Here is a 15,836-nt window from a genome sequence, read left to right as displayed (position 1 = left end):
CTAATTATTAATGACTTTTATAGAATAACTGAATAATAAGAGGCTTCAAAAATGAACAAAGTATAAACAAGAAATGTTATTATTTGTCCTAATATTGTACTTTTTAAAATTATATAAATTTTTTGATTTTTAATTTTATTCTATTAACTGTTATTGGCTGTATTGAACCAAGTATAAATTAGAAATTCTAATTTTGTAAAATATAGCTCTTCATTTTTAAAATTTTACCACGGCGCAGTTTACATGTCACCTTTTTATACTTGATAAAAACTCGGGTGCAGTTTACATGTGTGATCTTGTATTTACCTGTACCTTGGGCACAGTTTACAATCGCCGTCAAAAATTCAACACCATCAATTTTTTAATTTAAATTGCAACACAGATTATTTTTATATTAAAATAAATGTTAAACATTTTTATAATAACTTAATTAAGATAAATTAACTATATATTTTGTTTATTAACGTGAAAATGATTACTTATGTATGGTACAATGTGCATGGTGTATTGTATTGTCAAAATTATTTAAAATGCTCTGATATATTTAAAATATAATTCAAAACAAGTAATTATTTACTTGTCGATTATTTCATAAATTATTAAAAGTATAAGATAATAATATTTAAAGCAGCGATTCCCAAACTGTGCACCACGGTATACTAGGGGCACCGCGAGCACTTTCTAAGGGCATTGCTATTTTCGGCTCATAATAAATAATTTATCGTTAATCGTTATCAATGAATATTCTTTTGTTTTGTCTTTCATAAAATTCACAGCAGGGCACCACGGAAAAAAATTTGGAAACCGCTGATTTAAAGCATAATACACATAAACATTTCATCAATTTTAACTCCAAATACAAAATAATATGTAATTTCTCGTGATTTTGACGAATTTTATCAAATGTAAATTAAAGCTTAATAAAAACTATGACTTTCAATTTTCGACATTTTTAAATGCTATAAGAAATAATTTATGGAAAACCTTGTATTACATTTTCAAATGTTTTAACTAGAATAAAAAATGTTACCAATAGTTACATAAATCGAAAAAATTTTAATAAAAGTAAAAAATATCTATAAATAGCACAAAAATATTTTGAAAATTGAATGTAGAAAATGATTACATAAAAATGCCCAAATCTCTGGTTATTCATTTGACAACAAAAGAACAAATAAAATTTTTTTTTTAAAACTGTTGTTATGTAAAATCCCTATTTTTCTCAATTTTTTTATTTGTTTTTGCTGATTATTTTAAGAAATACAAACTGATTTACTTTTTCAAGTAGAAACAAATCTTCGTATTTTAGATTATCTTTGTTTTTGCTGTAAAATTGTATAGTCATAAAACCTGTATAGGTACAAATAATAATAATATAATATATTTCTACTGTCCAACCACTATTGCTATAAGTTTACTTAAAAAAAACAGCCAAAATAGGACGAACAAGTACTGAGCATCTATCGAATAACCCTATAAATATAAGTAGGTATTAGATATAGGAAATATCAGATGTAAAAATTAACAGTTAGCCAGTTATTAAATATTCTATTCTATTATGTTATATTATAAAGTTGTACCTATTACATTATTTGTATTATGCATGGATGTATTATTGATTTGATTACAATAAAAAAAAAAATTATAAAACAATAATACCTATATTATTATTAAAAAATAATTGTTATAACTTATAATACTCGATAAAAATAAAGTATTTTTATTTTATACATATTATAAAAATAATGATAAATAATAGAAAAGCCCATAACTATATAATATGATCCCATTCATATATGGTTTTTTTATAATCTGTAGATGTTTAACCTTATTAACTATAAAAATACAGTTATACATTATAGTAACTTTCAAATAATATAAGCGCAGTTATTATTTACGGGTTTTACCTATAATAATACTATCGTTATATAAACACGTGAATGCATGATGTGTGAACCATATTATAAGTATATTATAATAATTAAAATGTTTACTATACAGTAGTATAGTATACTGTGATCTTTGGAGTGTGTTGCGTACTTTCTATATAGGTACGTAGTTTTCGTATCTCTGTCAATTAATAATTAGGTAGGTACATTTAATATTCCGTTTACCAATCATTAATTATCTATTGGGATTTTCCTGGACGTTTACTACACGCGAGAAGTCATATAAATTATTATGATTATTATTGTTGATTTCCTACCACCAACGACACAAAATGAATAATCAATAGGTTTTCATTCTATATAAAAGACCCAAGTCTAGCACTCCAAAAAACAATCCACCTTCCAACTGCCGACAGAGCTCTATAAACTTATTATCCAAGAGTAATATTTGAAACTCAACTTTAATATCAACATGAATCGCAACTTGTCTTTGTTTCTTTTGGTCGTCGCACTGGGTAAGTACAAAATGTATAAATCGATTTATTAATTATTAAGATATAAAAAAACTTATATTGTTATATATCCACTCCAATGCATAGGTGACAAGTGTATTGTGTAGAATATATTAGCATATTATTTTAAATTTCAACATATAACTTTAAGTAAAAATGTAAAAATTTTCATGTATGACTTTGTAACTGATAGATAGCCAATAGGTAATGATTAAGTGGTAACTAGCAGTTATTTTGAAAATCTGGCAGTAGCGACAGTAGGTACTTTATAATGGGCATAACACTTGATTAGGAACTTAATTTTTAAAAGTATCTATACTCAACGATGAAACTCGAATAATTATATATATTACTAGATATATAGGTAATAAATATTAGAAAATATAAAAACAACTTTTGAAAACAATACACACTTACGTGTAGGTACAACTCGTTTATAAATTCGTTTAAAATTCTTATGGCATCACATCAGCTTAGATTTAAATCATATTCTAAAACTTTAAATATGTTAAGTGTTTTCAATATGTTATAATAAAAACCACTACACACAACATTTCAGAAAAAAAATATAATTTTCAATCAGTACCTACCTGTTGTAAAATATTTTAGATTTTACAAATTTGATTAATCAAAATGACAAATAGGTATACAATATAGCTAACGACAATAATTGTAAACTGCGCCCGAGTAAGATTTTAAAAATGAATAGCTATATATTTTTGCAAAATCAAACAAAGTTATTAAATTACGAATCCAAAATAAATATCTCTAATTTATACTTTAAGAGTTAAAACTTAAAAATCATATAATATAAATAATAATTAATAGAATACAATTTAAATATAAAAAAATTGAAAAAGTATAATTTTATAATTTACAATATTACGACAAATAATAACATAATATTTTTAATATATATTCATCAATTGAATTTTTACCACTATTATATTTATTAATTTAACTTTATAACTTTTCACGTTTATGAATTTTAATATTCAAAGGGTTCCTTTATACTAATTTTTTTTTCATATATTTTAACCTACTATTGAGGAGGTTCTGTTTGAACACATTTATACGACTTAATTTAATACATTCATCAATTTAAATTTCATTTAACTTTTCTGTAGGTAAACTTAAAAATACTAGGATGATTTATATAAAAGCTAGAATTAAATGATCCACATAAGTTGGCTCTGCTGATACTTTAGAGTTTAGACCATTATATTGAGCTTCTTCCCTTATAATTTATACATTTACAAAATAGTCCGCAAACCGTATCACTCATAGACAAGCTGTTTTGACATATATAAAACAAATTACATTAAATTTTATCAACATTTAACTTTGACAAACTCTCCTTAGTCAATAAATATTAATTAACAATTATTAAGTAAGTATGTATATTGTGTAGTTCATCAGTGGCCCTCTAGCCACTCATAGTTGCTCCGATGATAATATAACTAAACAGTATAAACAAAACTATTTTATCAAACTTAAAAATTATCGATACTTTTTCCGTACAATATAAGAGCAAAAGATATGTATATCAATTTAATGTTTTTCAATTTACAGTTTTATTAGTCGGAACTACAATGATCGACGCCGAGTGCAAATGGTTGGACTGCCACGCACATTCAGCTGGTGACTGGTGTAACATACTCGGACCCGGTTGGAGGATCAAGACTTGGCGTCGGTGTAATGGATTGTTGGGAAAATCCGAACAGTGCTGCAATTGATGCAATTATTAACTGTTAAACTTTTTTTTTAATACATTTTAACTTTCTGTCGACCCATTTATATATCTGACACCAGTATACATTGTGTCGAAAAATGCGCTTACTTGTACTTATATTATTACTATTACTTATTAATCATTGAATTATTATCGTGTTGAAAATATTTTTTTTTGTTTACAATAAAAAAAATTAATAATAACTTCTTCACATAAGTACAAATTGTGTCTCATTTTTTGTACCTATATAACCAATATATATTAATACCAGTTATACTATCCTCGTTATTTCTAATTGAAATACATTATGATACAAGTGTACAACTAGTGTAAGGATATTTAAATATTTAACTCTGTTTGGCAAAATTAGAGCATTATAAAGGATGATAAATAATTTCATAAAAATTTATGAATTTTAAATTAATATTTTATTTGAAAAATTCTTCAAATGTGTTTTCAAAAACATTATTTGTACTAGCATGAATGGCAAAGCATTCTTCGATGTCTTTAATTATAATCAATAAATCGTTATTAGGGTAAGTTAGAAAACCTTTAGTCTTCATATTAATGAAAACTGCTTTTTTACCAATGAAAAAAAAATATTTATATATAAATATAACCAATAATCTAACACAAAATAAATATTTTACATAAATATAATCGTGCAGTGAGCCAGTGACTAAGTCAGACATTTTAATCTCCACCTTATGAGACATTGTGAATCTTTTAACAAAAAGTAAAATACCTAAATTTAACATATATTATATTTAATAACTAATCTACACTAACATAGTGCATATTGTAGTATTCAAGTACACAATCATACAAATTGAACTCCCAAAAAAAATTTTCTTTTAATATTTTATATAATAAGGAATTTACAAAAATGTTTAGCCAAAACGGCTACAATTAATAGTGCTAAACAATTTTATTTAAATTTAAATATAATTTTAAAAATAAGTGTTTTTTCAACATGGAATAAATATAATATATAAAAAATAAATTACCGCAGTTTGTATAATGCATATTATCGGTTTTGTCGCAAATTGTATAATGTCGATTTATTTTTTAATGCAGTTTACACATCGACTTTTAGAAAAGTTATAATTTTTTCTCAGTTTGCCATCTCCACCGCAACCTTGTCATACCTGGGCTGTATATCAATTCCTTTTCGTTTCTGTTAGCCGATTAGCTACGACCTACGCGCGGTGAACCTCTTTTGGTCCGCCGCCCTGCAGGTACGTTTTTATTCTGCGACGAGTTTATTAATATTTCCTAGTACTACCTACCACCAACGACTCAAAATGAATAATCAATTTTATTCTGTACAAAATACCCAAGTCTAGCACTCCGAAAAATAATCCACCTTCCAACTGCCGACAGAACTCTTTAAACTTACTATCCAAGAGTAATACTTGAAACTCAACTCCAATATCAACATGAATCTTAACTTGTCTTTGTTTGTTTTGGTTGTCGCATTGGGTAAGTACAAATCAAATGCAAAATTTATAAATCAATTTATTTATTATTAAGCTATAGGTATATAAGAACTTATAATATATTGATATACATCCACACCAATGCTGTATACCGTAGCATTGAAGCAGTTTACATTATACCTTTTTAACATTCATACAAATTCGGGTGTAATTTAAAAAAAAATGGTTTTTTGGGCACAGTTAACGTATGCTCCTAGTTAGATATGATATTAATTTAAGATTTCCACCCTATAACAAAGGAATTCATATCTATTGATATAGACAAGCTGTTTTGATATGTATAATACAAATTACATTAAATTTTATCAACATTTAACTTTAACGAACTCTCCTTAGTAAATAAATATTAATTAACAATTATTAAGTAAGTATGTACCTATATTGTGACTATTGTGTAGTTGAGTAGTTCAGTGACCTAGCCACTCATAGTTGCTCCGATGATAATATACCTATACACATAACAATATATTATCAGCAATGGCAGAACTAGGGGGGTGCAAGCACGGAACTAGAATTATTTTCCAGGGGGGGCAGAGTGTGGCAAATATTTTTTTTATATGGGCTAAGGTTTTTTCAGCAAACAATGAGGTTATTTAAATAGGTAAAATATAAATATTTTCGTATCATATAACATAACATAATATAGCTATTAGCTATATAGTACAAACTTTTGAATAGTTAAAAATGTTTTAAGAATAATGTCAAATATTTTTTGTGTACCTTATGTAAGAAAATTTTTAATCACAGACCTTCAACAACTATATTAACAATGATGTACAAAAATGACAATTTCTTTATTACTTTAATATTACATACCTTTGTGAATGAACGATTATGTTTTTTTACTTACATTTCATAAATATAAATTATAGTAATTGTGTTTAGTAATGAACAGATGAATTTGATTGACTCAACTTTAATGCAATGATTTGGAATACATTCGTTTGTTTATTTTCATCCAGTAATTAATACTCAATAAAGGTAATACTAAAAAAATAAAAGATTTTTTCCTTATTAGACAATACTAGTAGGTTAATCCATAATAAAAAGACCAATGATGTTATTTGTTCAAACTTCATTAATTCAATTATAATAAATAATAAATTCAATTTATTCCGCAATTTATAATGTTTTATGACTTTGTTATATATCGTACATATTTTTCAGTAGGGAGGCTGGCGAGGGGGCTGAACGTTTTCTAGTGGGGCTAGAGCCCCCCCTTGCACCTCTTGGCGCCGTGCTTGGGGGGTTGTGGTTTAGTTTTTATATTTGCTTGTTAGTCGTTACACCTGTATAATGCTAAGACCTGTACTTTAAACTTCTGGGAGGGCTTAATCCCCTCAAGACCCCCACCGATTTCCGCCTATATGTCATTGAGCTATAAGTCATTGCTGTATTTTCCATGCAAACTGAGAAAATATTTGAAAATTCGTAGGTACTTATTCATTATTGTTGATATAAAAATGTAGGTATGTAAATTAAATCAATGGTAACCATAAATAAAACAAATAGTTAGATTTCTACACGAAATAATTCATTATAGATATTTTTGTATTAATAATCAAACGATAGGTCATAGGTAGGTATAAAAAGAAAATTAAAAAAAAAATTATCGATTTTAATCAAATATTTAATACAAGTATAAATTTAACACTAAAATCTTTAAAAATTTAACCTTGAAAACTGTTGAGTGTATTGAAACTGTCAAATCTTAATGTAATCCTTAATAATTTTCATAGTTGGGTTAACAGAGATAAAAAACTGTGAGTGGTAGTTCTATAAAATGCATTATAGTAACAACGCCAACTAAAATTATTTCGAAAAGCCGGTTCCACTGTTACTGGTATTTTATGAATTTCAATAGATTTTAATATTGTATTATAAAACTGTTTAGAAAGTTTTAATTATAATAGAGTTTGAACATAAAAAAATAGAATGTCATGTTTAAAAACACTTACTATTTATAAAAAGTAATAATCGTATATAAAGGTTTTAAAAAAAATGTATAACTATTAAGTCTGGCTCATGGGATTGTATAACATCTTAGTCAAATTACTCAAATTTCATATTAGCTTATTTAAATAATTCCAATTGGCATATTTAGCCTCCAAAATCTGATATGAATCTAAAGACATTTTCATTTATTTTTAGATAAACATTATTTTATTTATACAAAATTAAAGTAAATTTGTAAAATTTGTAAAAAAGCATTTTTGTTTTTTTAGGTCACCAATATCCTAACTCTAGTGATTATAAATTATAATCATAGAAAGTAAGATTATCAATGTCGATTTAAGATAGTATTTTACAGTACCTACCTACCGTTTTATACGGGGACTTAGTGTATTTAGTTTGAACTATCCAAATAATAATCTTAGCTAAAACTATATATATATTAAAATTTGAATTAAAGGAAAATGGAGAAATATGATCAATATAAATTAAGTTATATTTGATTATAAATTTTTAGTTTTCTAGGATTTTTGAATACTCATTGATTTTGAGTTTCAATAATATTGTTATCATATATCTACATTTTTAACCAAGGTGATGAATTAAAATTTAAAATAAAAACAAAAAAAAATTATTTTTTCAAATTGATTTCTTTCCATTTGGTATAAAATTAAACATATTTGAAGAATAATATGAAAAACTAAATGATACAAAAAGGTTAGATTATAAAAATGTGAAATTAATAATTATTAACTAAATTATTTGTAGTTCCTTAAAAATAATAACAATTACCAATATTTTAATTTTAACATAATATTCTCAATAAATAAAAATTAACTTGTAGTATTATTAAGAGTATTTTTTTATATATCAAAATATAATTTTAACTTTTCTACCTTCAGATTAATTATTTAAATTTGGAATTATTAATAGGTATAACATAGAATTTAAAAGTATTAGTTATTACAAACTTAATAACCATATTAAAAGGGAACAATCATTGGATATTATTGTGCATAAGTATTATAGAAACAAAATATTTTGGAGGTACAATCAGACATCCAATTGTTTTTTTTTTTGTGTACAAGTATGATGATAAATGATAATACATCATTTATAACAAAATTAAAATATTATTTAAATGGTAATGAATAATGATGCTTGCATAATAATTATAAAATATGTAATATTGTAATATACTGGATGTATGTTACAAGAATATATTTAACCAAATCAACAATATGATTTCAAATAAGCTTCATAATCATAAAAAGTTAATCGAGTAATATATTTCATCGAGATTTAAAATGAGAACTTTAAATGTAATTTATAAAATTGAGTCAAAATATAAAAGAAATTAGTTTTATATTTAATTAAAACTTCCTAGTGTGAAATTTAATATTTATCTTTTTTTTTTTATTAATCTCTCTAAGATTTAACTGATGTCCTATAACTTGATGCATTAAGGTATAGGATTTTGTAAGGAATATAACATACTAAGACAAGGGTAAAAGAAAATACTGTTATATGGATAAAACTGTTAACAAATGTTTGTTGGGTTACATAAAAATGTAACCTAAAGATAACACTATGATATAAACTCGGTGTAGCCAGGTTTTATTGAATAAAAAACAAGACCAATACAATAACAAATCCCTTACATACAATAAATGTTTGATTTATATATAGAAAACAGGCCCACTGATAAAGAACAAACATAAACATTGAGATGTATTGTTGTCACAATTTCCTGATATTTTGTTTGTTATTAATATACATTTTTCTTGTTCAATTAAAAATCATATTTAGAAACATAAATCCACAAATATATTGTGAACAATATGATTAGTTTTTTAAAAAAATTGCTACCACTATTGATAGAAGAATGTTAAACAAGAAGATTTTATTATAATTTTTCTTGATATATGTTTATCCTTGTTTTTTTCCTGGCTTCGAATTTCAAAATTGTGATAATTAGATTAGGTGTAAAAACTCTGGAACTAGTTACGCTTGCGGCATTCACGACTCAAATGTCCCTGTTCACCACAGTTGTAACAGCTTTGTTTGTTACCCTCTGGGCAATCACGAGCCATATGTCCAGAAACATTGCAGTTACGACAAAGGGCAGAATAGTTTCCAGAGCCATTTCTAAAACAAAATTATTAATAAAATCAATAAATGTTAATACAGAGTTACAAAAATATATAAATAAAAGATCTATATTTAGAGTTAAATATGACAATTAATATAATAATAAATAAAATACTATTTTTATTTTTAACGATATATTATAGGAATTTTCGACAATAAATTGTTACTAAATATTATTCTTAAGAGGACATTATATCCACATATGTTGTCTGTCTTATTAAAATACAATACAACAAATTTGCGTTCAGCAGAACACATTTGTTGTTAGCTTTAATATTGGAGTTAATTTACTTATTATCAAACTTAAAAGTAAGAATATTTTCTAAGACATGTTATATGATTGTATGATATCGTTGTTAAACATTTTTTTAAGTTGTAATATTACTATAACTCTATAATTACTATAACTAAATTAACTATAACTCAAGACAATGACAACACAAGAGTATAACATCTTCTTAAGCAGAGGTCAACAACATTTTTAATCATGCGGGCCATATTTTTTTTCAATTGTTCATCAAGGGCCAAATTAATAAAAAAAATTTTACATGATATAATACAAATAATTGTATTGCTATTATATTTGATTATTGTTTATTTTACATGGAAATATGAGTATAAAAATACAAATTTTACTAGAAAAAATTACTTTAAAAAAAAAATTCTAAATTTGTAAATTAATGCGATTTCTGTGCCTGCAGTTTATTAGTTAATTTTTTGATATCAGCTTGCAAACTTGTTGTTGAGACTCGTAATACAGCGTGTAAATATTCATAACTAAGCCGTGAAAAGTGATTATTTTAACCGTACTTAACAATAGAAAATGTCTCGTCACACATATATATATATACTTGCAAACGCCGCTATAAATTTTTGTGCAAATTGTCTGATTCCAGGGAATGAAAGAATTAAATTATATGAAAAATATTATTGAACAAAAATAAAACACAAAAATTATCCACCTTTGTTCGTGCCATGAAAAATTGCTTCGCGGGTCGCTGACCCCTGCTCTTAAGGAATAAGTTGTACATGATAAATTATTTTGATAAGTTTTTTTTTACATAGTTGTTTAGTACTTTTATTAAATATTTATTGAATAGTACAAATTTAATTATTAATTACTGATTGTAAATGATAATTACCTGCTTTCCATACAGTCTCGGGAAAAATGTCCTATCTTGTTACAGTTGTAACAAGTAGAACTGCTACCACCACCACCCATTCCACCACCGCCCATGCCACGTTCTGCACGTTCATCTGGGCATTCGCGAGCCAAATGTCCTGTTTTACGACAGTTGTAACACGATGGTTCACTAGCAGATTGAGAACAGTCACGAGCTATATGACCAACGCCGTCACATCTAAAATTGTAAAAATACATTTAATTTTGATTTCAATATTTATTTTTAATGATTAAATACTAATAATAAAACACTTATATTGGCAATATAAATTTTAAAACACAATTTTATTAAATTACTAAGTGTACATTTATTAAGATTTTTATTTGGTTACTTTAGCAGATATCATGTTATAATGAGTAATATTTAATTTTAATTATAATGCATACACTTTTCATATAGGTTTATAATATTATAATATATTATGCAGCATTATAAACAAAAAATAAGGACATGTTTAATATTAATTAATTTATAGAACCAATACTTAAATGATTCTTACCAAGTGTTTTTCATTCCTATATATTGTAATATATAAAATTATATGTTATAAAGTATTATAAAATTACTTGTTAGTTGTTACTAACTAATGCATAATTAATAATTATATTTGAGCAGACTTTCTAAAAATCATTATTGCCATAAGACTTAAAAATGTATCATATTAATTCAATTTTCATTATAATTCAATTTCATCAAAATTACATTAATAAATGTATTATAAATAGATGAATTTACATTTGGACGGGGCTTATAGAAACTGCTGAACCAATCAACACTTAAATTTGTACACAAATTTCTTGAAACTCTGAAAACATACATACAGATAACTGATTCACACAGGAATATTATTTTGTTTATTTATAGGATTGCAATTGGTTAAAGTAATTAAACTTTTATATAATATAATATATATAAACTAATTATTTAACTTATATACTAAAAAACTGGTTTTGACAAAAAATTTCTTAGAGATATTATGAACAAACCATGTTTAAAGTGCTGTAAGATATCTTGATCAAAGAAATTTACAAAACAAAATATATAGATGCCAATTTGCTTGTGAACTAAGATATATTAAAAATTAAAATAAAGATGTATTAATACAGCGACATTTTTATATTTGTTCATTTTTCTTAAGTCGCCAGGTTATACGGCTTATTTTTATTAAAATATGTACCTACTATTATGATTTTTATTTAAAATTTACAAATCATTTTAATTTAAACTTTAAAACTATTTTCTCACATATTAATTCTAAAATACTACACTTGTACTTGCTTAAATGATTGGATTTTTTTTTTACTTTAAAATATGAAGATGATATTTTACGTATGATACTAATTGCCAATAGTTTTGTATTCATAAACAGTTTAAATTGAATAAAATAGTACCTAATGCTGCTTTACATAATAACACATTGTATAAACTTAGTAAGTTAATAACTAAACACTTATTATTTCAAGTATTCAAAGATAAAGATTAAAATACACGTAACTTATACATATATTTTAATTTTAAAATATAATATATTAATTCAATTCCAAAATAATAATATTTATGACTACGAGTAGTTTCTATTAAGTTATTTAGAATTAGGAATAATCAATGAACTCATTATTTACGTATGAACATATTTTAGGAACTTAATGGTTAGGTAATATTAATCACAAATTTAAATACTAGCTAGGCAATTAAAAGCAAAAAGAGTATACTAAAAATCAGATAGTTACACATTAAAAAAGATTATGTGCAGCAATTTCAAGAATAAAGGAAATTTTTTTACACCTTCACAAAAACTTTAGGTTTTAAAAACTCATTAATAATTATTCTTTTAAGTTGAAAAATGAATGAAGTAAATACTATTATAGATTAATTATTTCACAAAAACGTCAAATATAAGAAGAATTCAAACTAAAAAAAAAATTCTTCAGCAAACATTTGATTAAATTTAAGTTACTATTTTATGTACATAATATTAAATTTATAATAGTAATAGTTTTATACAACAGGTAAAATTAATTACGATCCAATATGGTGCTATAATTTTGTTATTTGCATACATTGTTAATTGTTCAAAATAATTAATTATTAAAGATAATGTTGTAATAGGAAAGTAATTAGGCACAATGGTATCATATGTTAAATTCTTAACATTAAAATAATTACTATTCTAACATGAATTTATGATCAACAGTGATATTAATTACAAATAATAAACATACATTAAAATATTATTATTGTCAGATAATGTTGACAGGTTTTTAAAATATCAAGATCGAATGTTTAAATATTTATTTTCATACCACTTTTTACTTAGGTAGGAATTTATTTGAACAACGTTGTATAAGGAAGTACCAAACACAAAGTACAATTTAAAATTATTAGAAAAAAACAAATACAGTGTCAAATGAAGTTATATAACCAACCTACAACAATAGAAATAATGTTAAACCTTAAACACCTGGTTGATTACACACCCATTAAATAGAATATGACCACATAACCTCAATTATGAAACATAATATTAAAATGAATATGAAAACAAATGGACTTTTTTAAACTTATTTATGTTATGTATATATATTTTATACCTGTATATATATAAAAAACATTAGTTAAAGAAGAATTCAATAAATTTAAGTTAATCTCAAGATGAAGAATCAAATATAAAAGACTAAAAATAAGTATCCTGTAAAATTTCAACCAAGATAAAAACTAATATAAGAATATATTAATAAACTTTCCTACACTGCGGCAGAGAAGCATCACAATAATCATATTATGATGATTCAGTTTTTCAGTTGTTGAGATTCATAGTTGCTGACATTACATTGCACAACATCATGTAGATTATGGAAAGGGGCAAAATATGGGTAAAACATAAATTGAGTTTTTCTCATAATTATAAAAAATGTAAAATTATATTACCTGTAACATCTGTCTTTGTCTTTGCAGTCACGGGCAATATGTCCACTGCGATTGCACTTGTAACAATTTGTTTCACGATCACTACTTCCGCCACCTATTCCACCGCTGCCACCGCCTCCTCTGCCGCCTCTGCTGAATGTAGCACTGCTTACAGAACCACTGTCACGGCAATCCCTGGCAAAATGACCAGATCGGTTGCACCGATAGCACATAACTCCAGCACTCATGACTAATGAAAACAAAACAAAAACAACACTTAAATAACTTGTTTTTTCAAACAAATATTACTGGGACATAAAATTAAAAAAAAAACTGGAATTAGAACATATGTGATATGAGGTGATACATGGGTAATGTTTTTTAACGAGTCGCAATCTCGGGAGAACTAATAACTGTGACGGGAAAATAGAAAATATAATGAAAATCCATGTGGAACACCGGCTATTGTGACATGCCTCTTGCATCTCGGCCATTTGCGGTAGGAGATAAAACATTATACAAAGAACTCAATAGTTGCCGTCACAGCCATCATTCCGTCCAAAAGTGATTAAAAAACGATAGACGAGCATAAATACCTGTATTTGGTCGGTTATTCGTAAAAAAACAAACGAAAAAATATAAAAAAATTTAATTTTAAAAAACGTGAAAAGAACGCTGGCAGACACCGGGTCGAAAAGAAAGAATATTCCGTCAACGAACAAGTATGATGAGAAAAAAAAAAGAGAAACGTGATTTTTACGGTGAGTCAGTGTGACCGGTTCCCGGGATTTTACGCGTACACCAAAGACAATAGAGTTTTTCACGTAAACCGGCCGGTTAAAATATACATTTGATTGTAAATACTCGCACACACAATAATAATGTTATGTTATATAATATATATATATTATTATACACGATGCACAATCAACAATATATTATACCATCCTACCGTAAAAAACTATCGTGTACAATGTCTGCGCGCTAAACGGTATGGTGGAATACTGGAATCTGAAACGTTCTGGACCGTGAGCCGAGAAAATCGCATACCTGAGTAACGATTTTCATCGATAAATTACTGAAATAATTCTGGACTAGCGATTGTCGTCTGCTTGTCGACTAGGAAAAATCGCATTTTAAAATATTGTTGCGGTTCCGTTTGACGGGTTGATGCGACTTGAAATTATGATATTTAAATACTATCGTATCTGACATAATATCGTATAGCCGTAAAGCCCGTAAAGGTACACGCGTAATACGTCATAGTCTTTATTTGTATGCAGTCTGTGAAGTCTATGTACATACTCGTCATACTCTCCTCCTACATCAACCGATATTAATAGGTACCTATATAGTATATATATCATCATAAATGATGATCGACTACGTCAGTGAATAACCGTAGTTTTATCGACTGTACGTTTATCATCGCGATGACTCGAATGTGTGACACAACGAGAAATTAGGTATTCGATTATTGTGACGACTTCTAATGCCAATGAGTCATAACAATTATACATAATACCTATCATGATAGTCTAATAGTGTAATATTATAATAGTATATCTACCGAACAACTGAACATCCCAGCTATGTGTAGGTAATGTACTAATGTGTATATATAACCGTACAACGCTTAATATAGTTTTACATATTGCATAGTAATTAGTAATTATATCTATATACTATATTTGTTACGTACCTATAGATACCTATACTTGCAAGTGTGTGGGATGAGAAAAAATGATAAATTCGACAGCGTTTAAACACCTAAAACGTTACCGAAAAAAATGAACTAACACTGGTTATTTACACGTAGCACAGTAATGGTAAATTTTAAATTCAATTAAAAATAAAATTTTATATCCAAATAGTTGGCGCAGATGATTGCAAAATGCATTATTATTGTAGGTATCAACCTTCCTAATCTACATGAATCATTTTAAGTCTTTTAAAAGTTATAACAAGTAAAATATATCGTTTAACAAATATTTACAGGGTACAGCTAC

At 25.9% G+C, this 15,836-nt stretch overlaps 1 protein-coding gene across 1 annotated transcript; it reads right to left on the bottom strand.

Moving 5' to 3' along the window:
- Positions 1–9,181: 9,181 nt before the first annotated feature.
- On the bottom strand, positions 9,182–14,585 carry LOC132927020 (uncharacterized). The gene is made up of 4 exons (XM_060991476.1): positions 14,424–14,585; positions 13,849–14,077; positions 10,879–11,097; positions 9,182–9,733 (listed from the first exon to the last, which is right to left on the bottom strand). The coding sequence occupies exons 2-4, from the start codon at positions 14,073–14,075 to the stop codon at positions 9,586–9,588; spliced, it is 594 nt and encodes a 197-aa protein (XP_060847459.1). The 5' UTR covers positions 14,076–14,077; positions 14,424–14,585; the 3' UTR covers positions 9,182–9,585.
- Between the last annotated feature and the right edge of the window lie 1,251 nt (positions 14,586–15,836).

The sequence above is a fragment of the Rhopalosiphum padi genome, chromosome 1 (assembly GCF_020882245.1).
Source record: "Rhopalosiphum padi isolate XX-2018 chromosome 1, ASM2088224v1, whole genome shotgun sequence".
In the NCBI taxonomy this organism is placed as follows: domain Eukaryota; kingdom Metazoa; phylum Arthropoda; class Insecta; order Hemiptera; family Aphididae; genus Rhopalosiphum; species Rhopalosiphum padi.
Note: the sequence above shows the minus strand (reverse complement) of the source record. Positions and strands in the feature narration are given on the sequence as shown.

Excerpts from the sequence above, each read along its gene's own strand:
- LOC132927020 (XM_060991476.1), bottom strand. The coding sequence starts at position 14,075 with ATGAGTGCTGGAGTTATGTGCTATCGGTGCAACCGATCTGGTCATTTT. Across the intron at positions 11,098-13,848 it reads GACAAAGACAGATGTTACAG|ATGTGACGGCGTTGGTCATA; the intron begins GTAATATAATTT and ends TTACAATTTTAG. Across the intron at positions 9,734-10,878 it reads CGAGACTGTATGGAAAGCAG|AAATGGCTCTGGAAACTATT; the intron begins GTAATTATCATT and ends ATTTTGTTTTAG.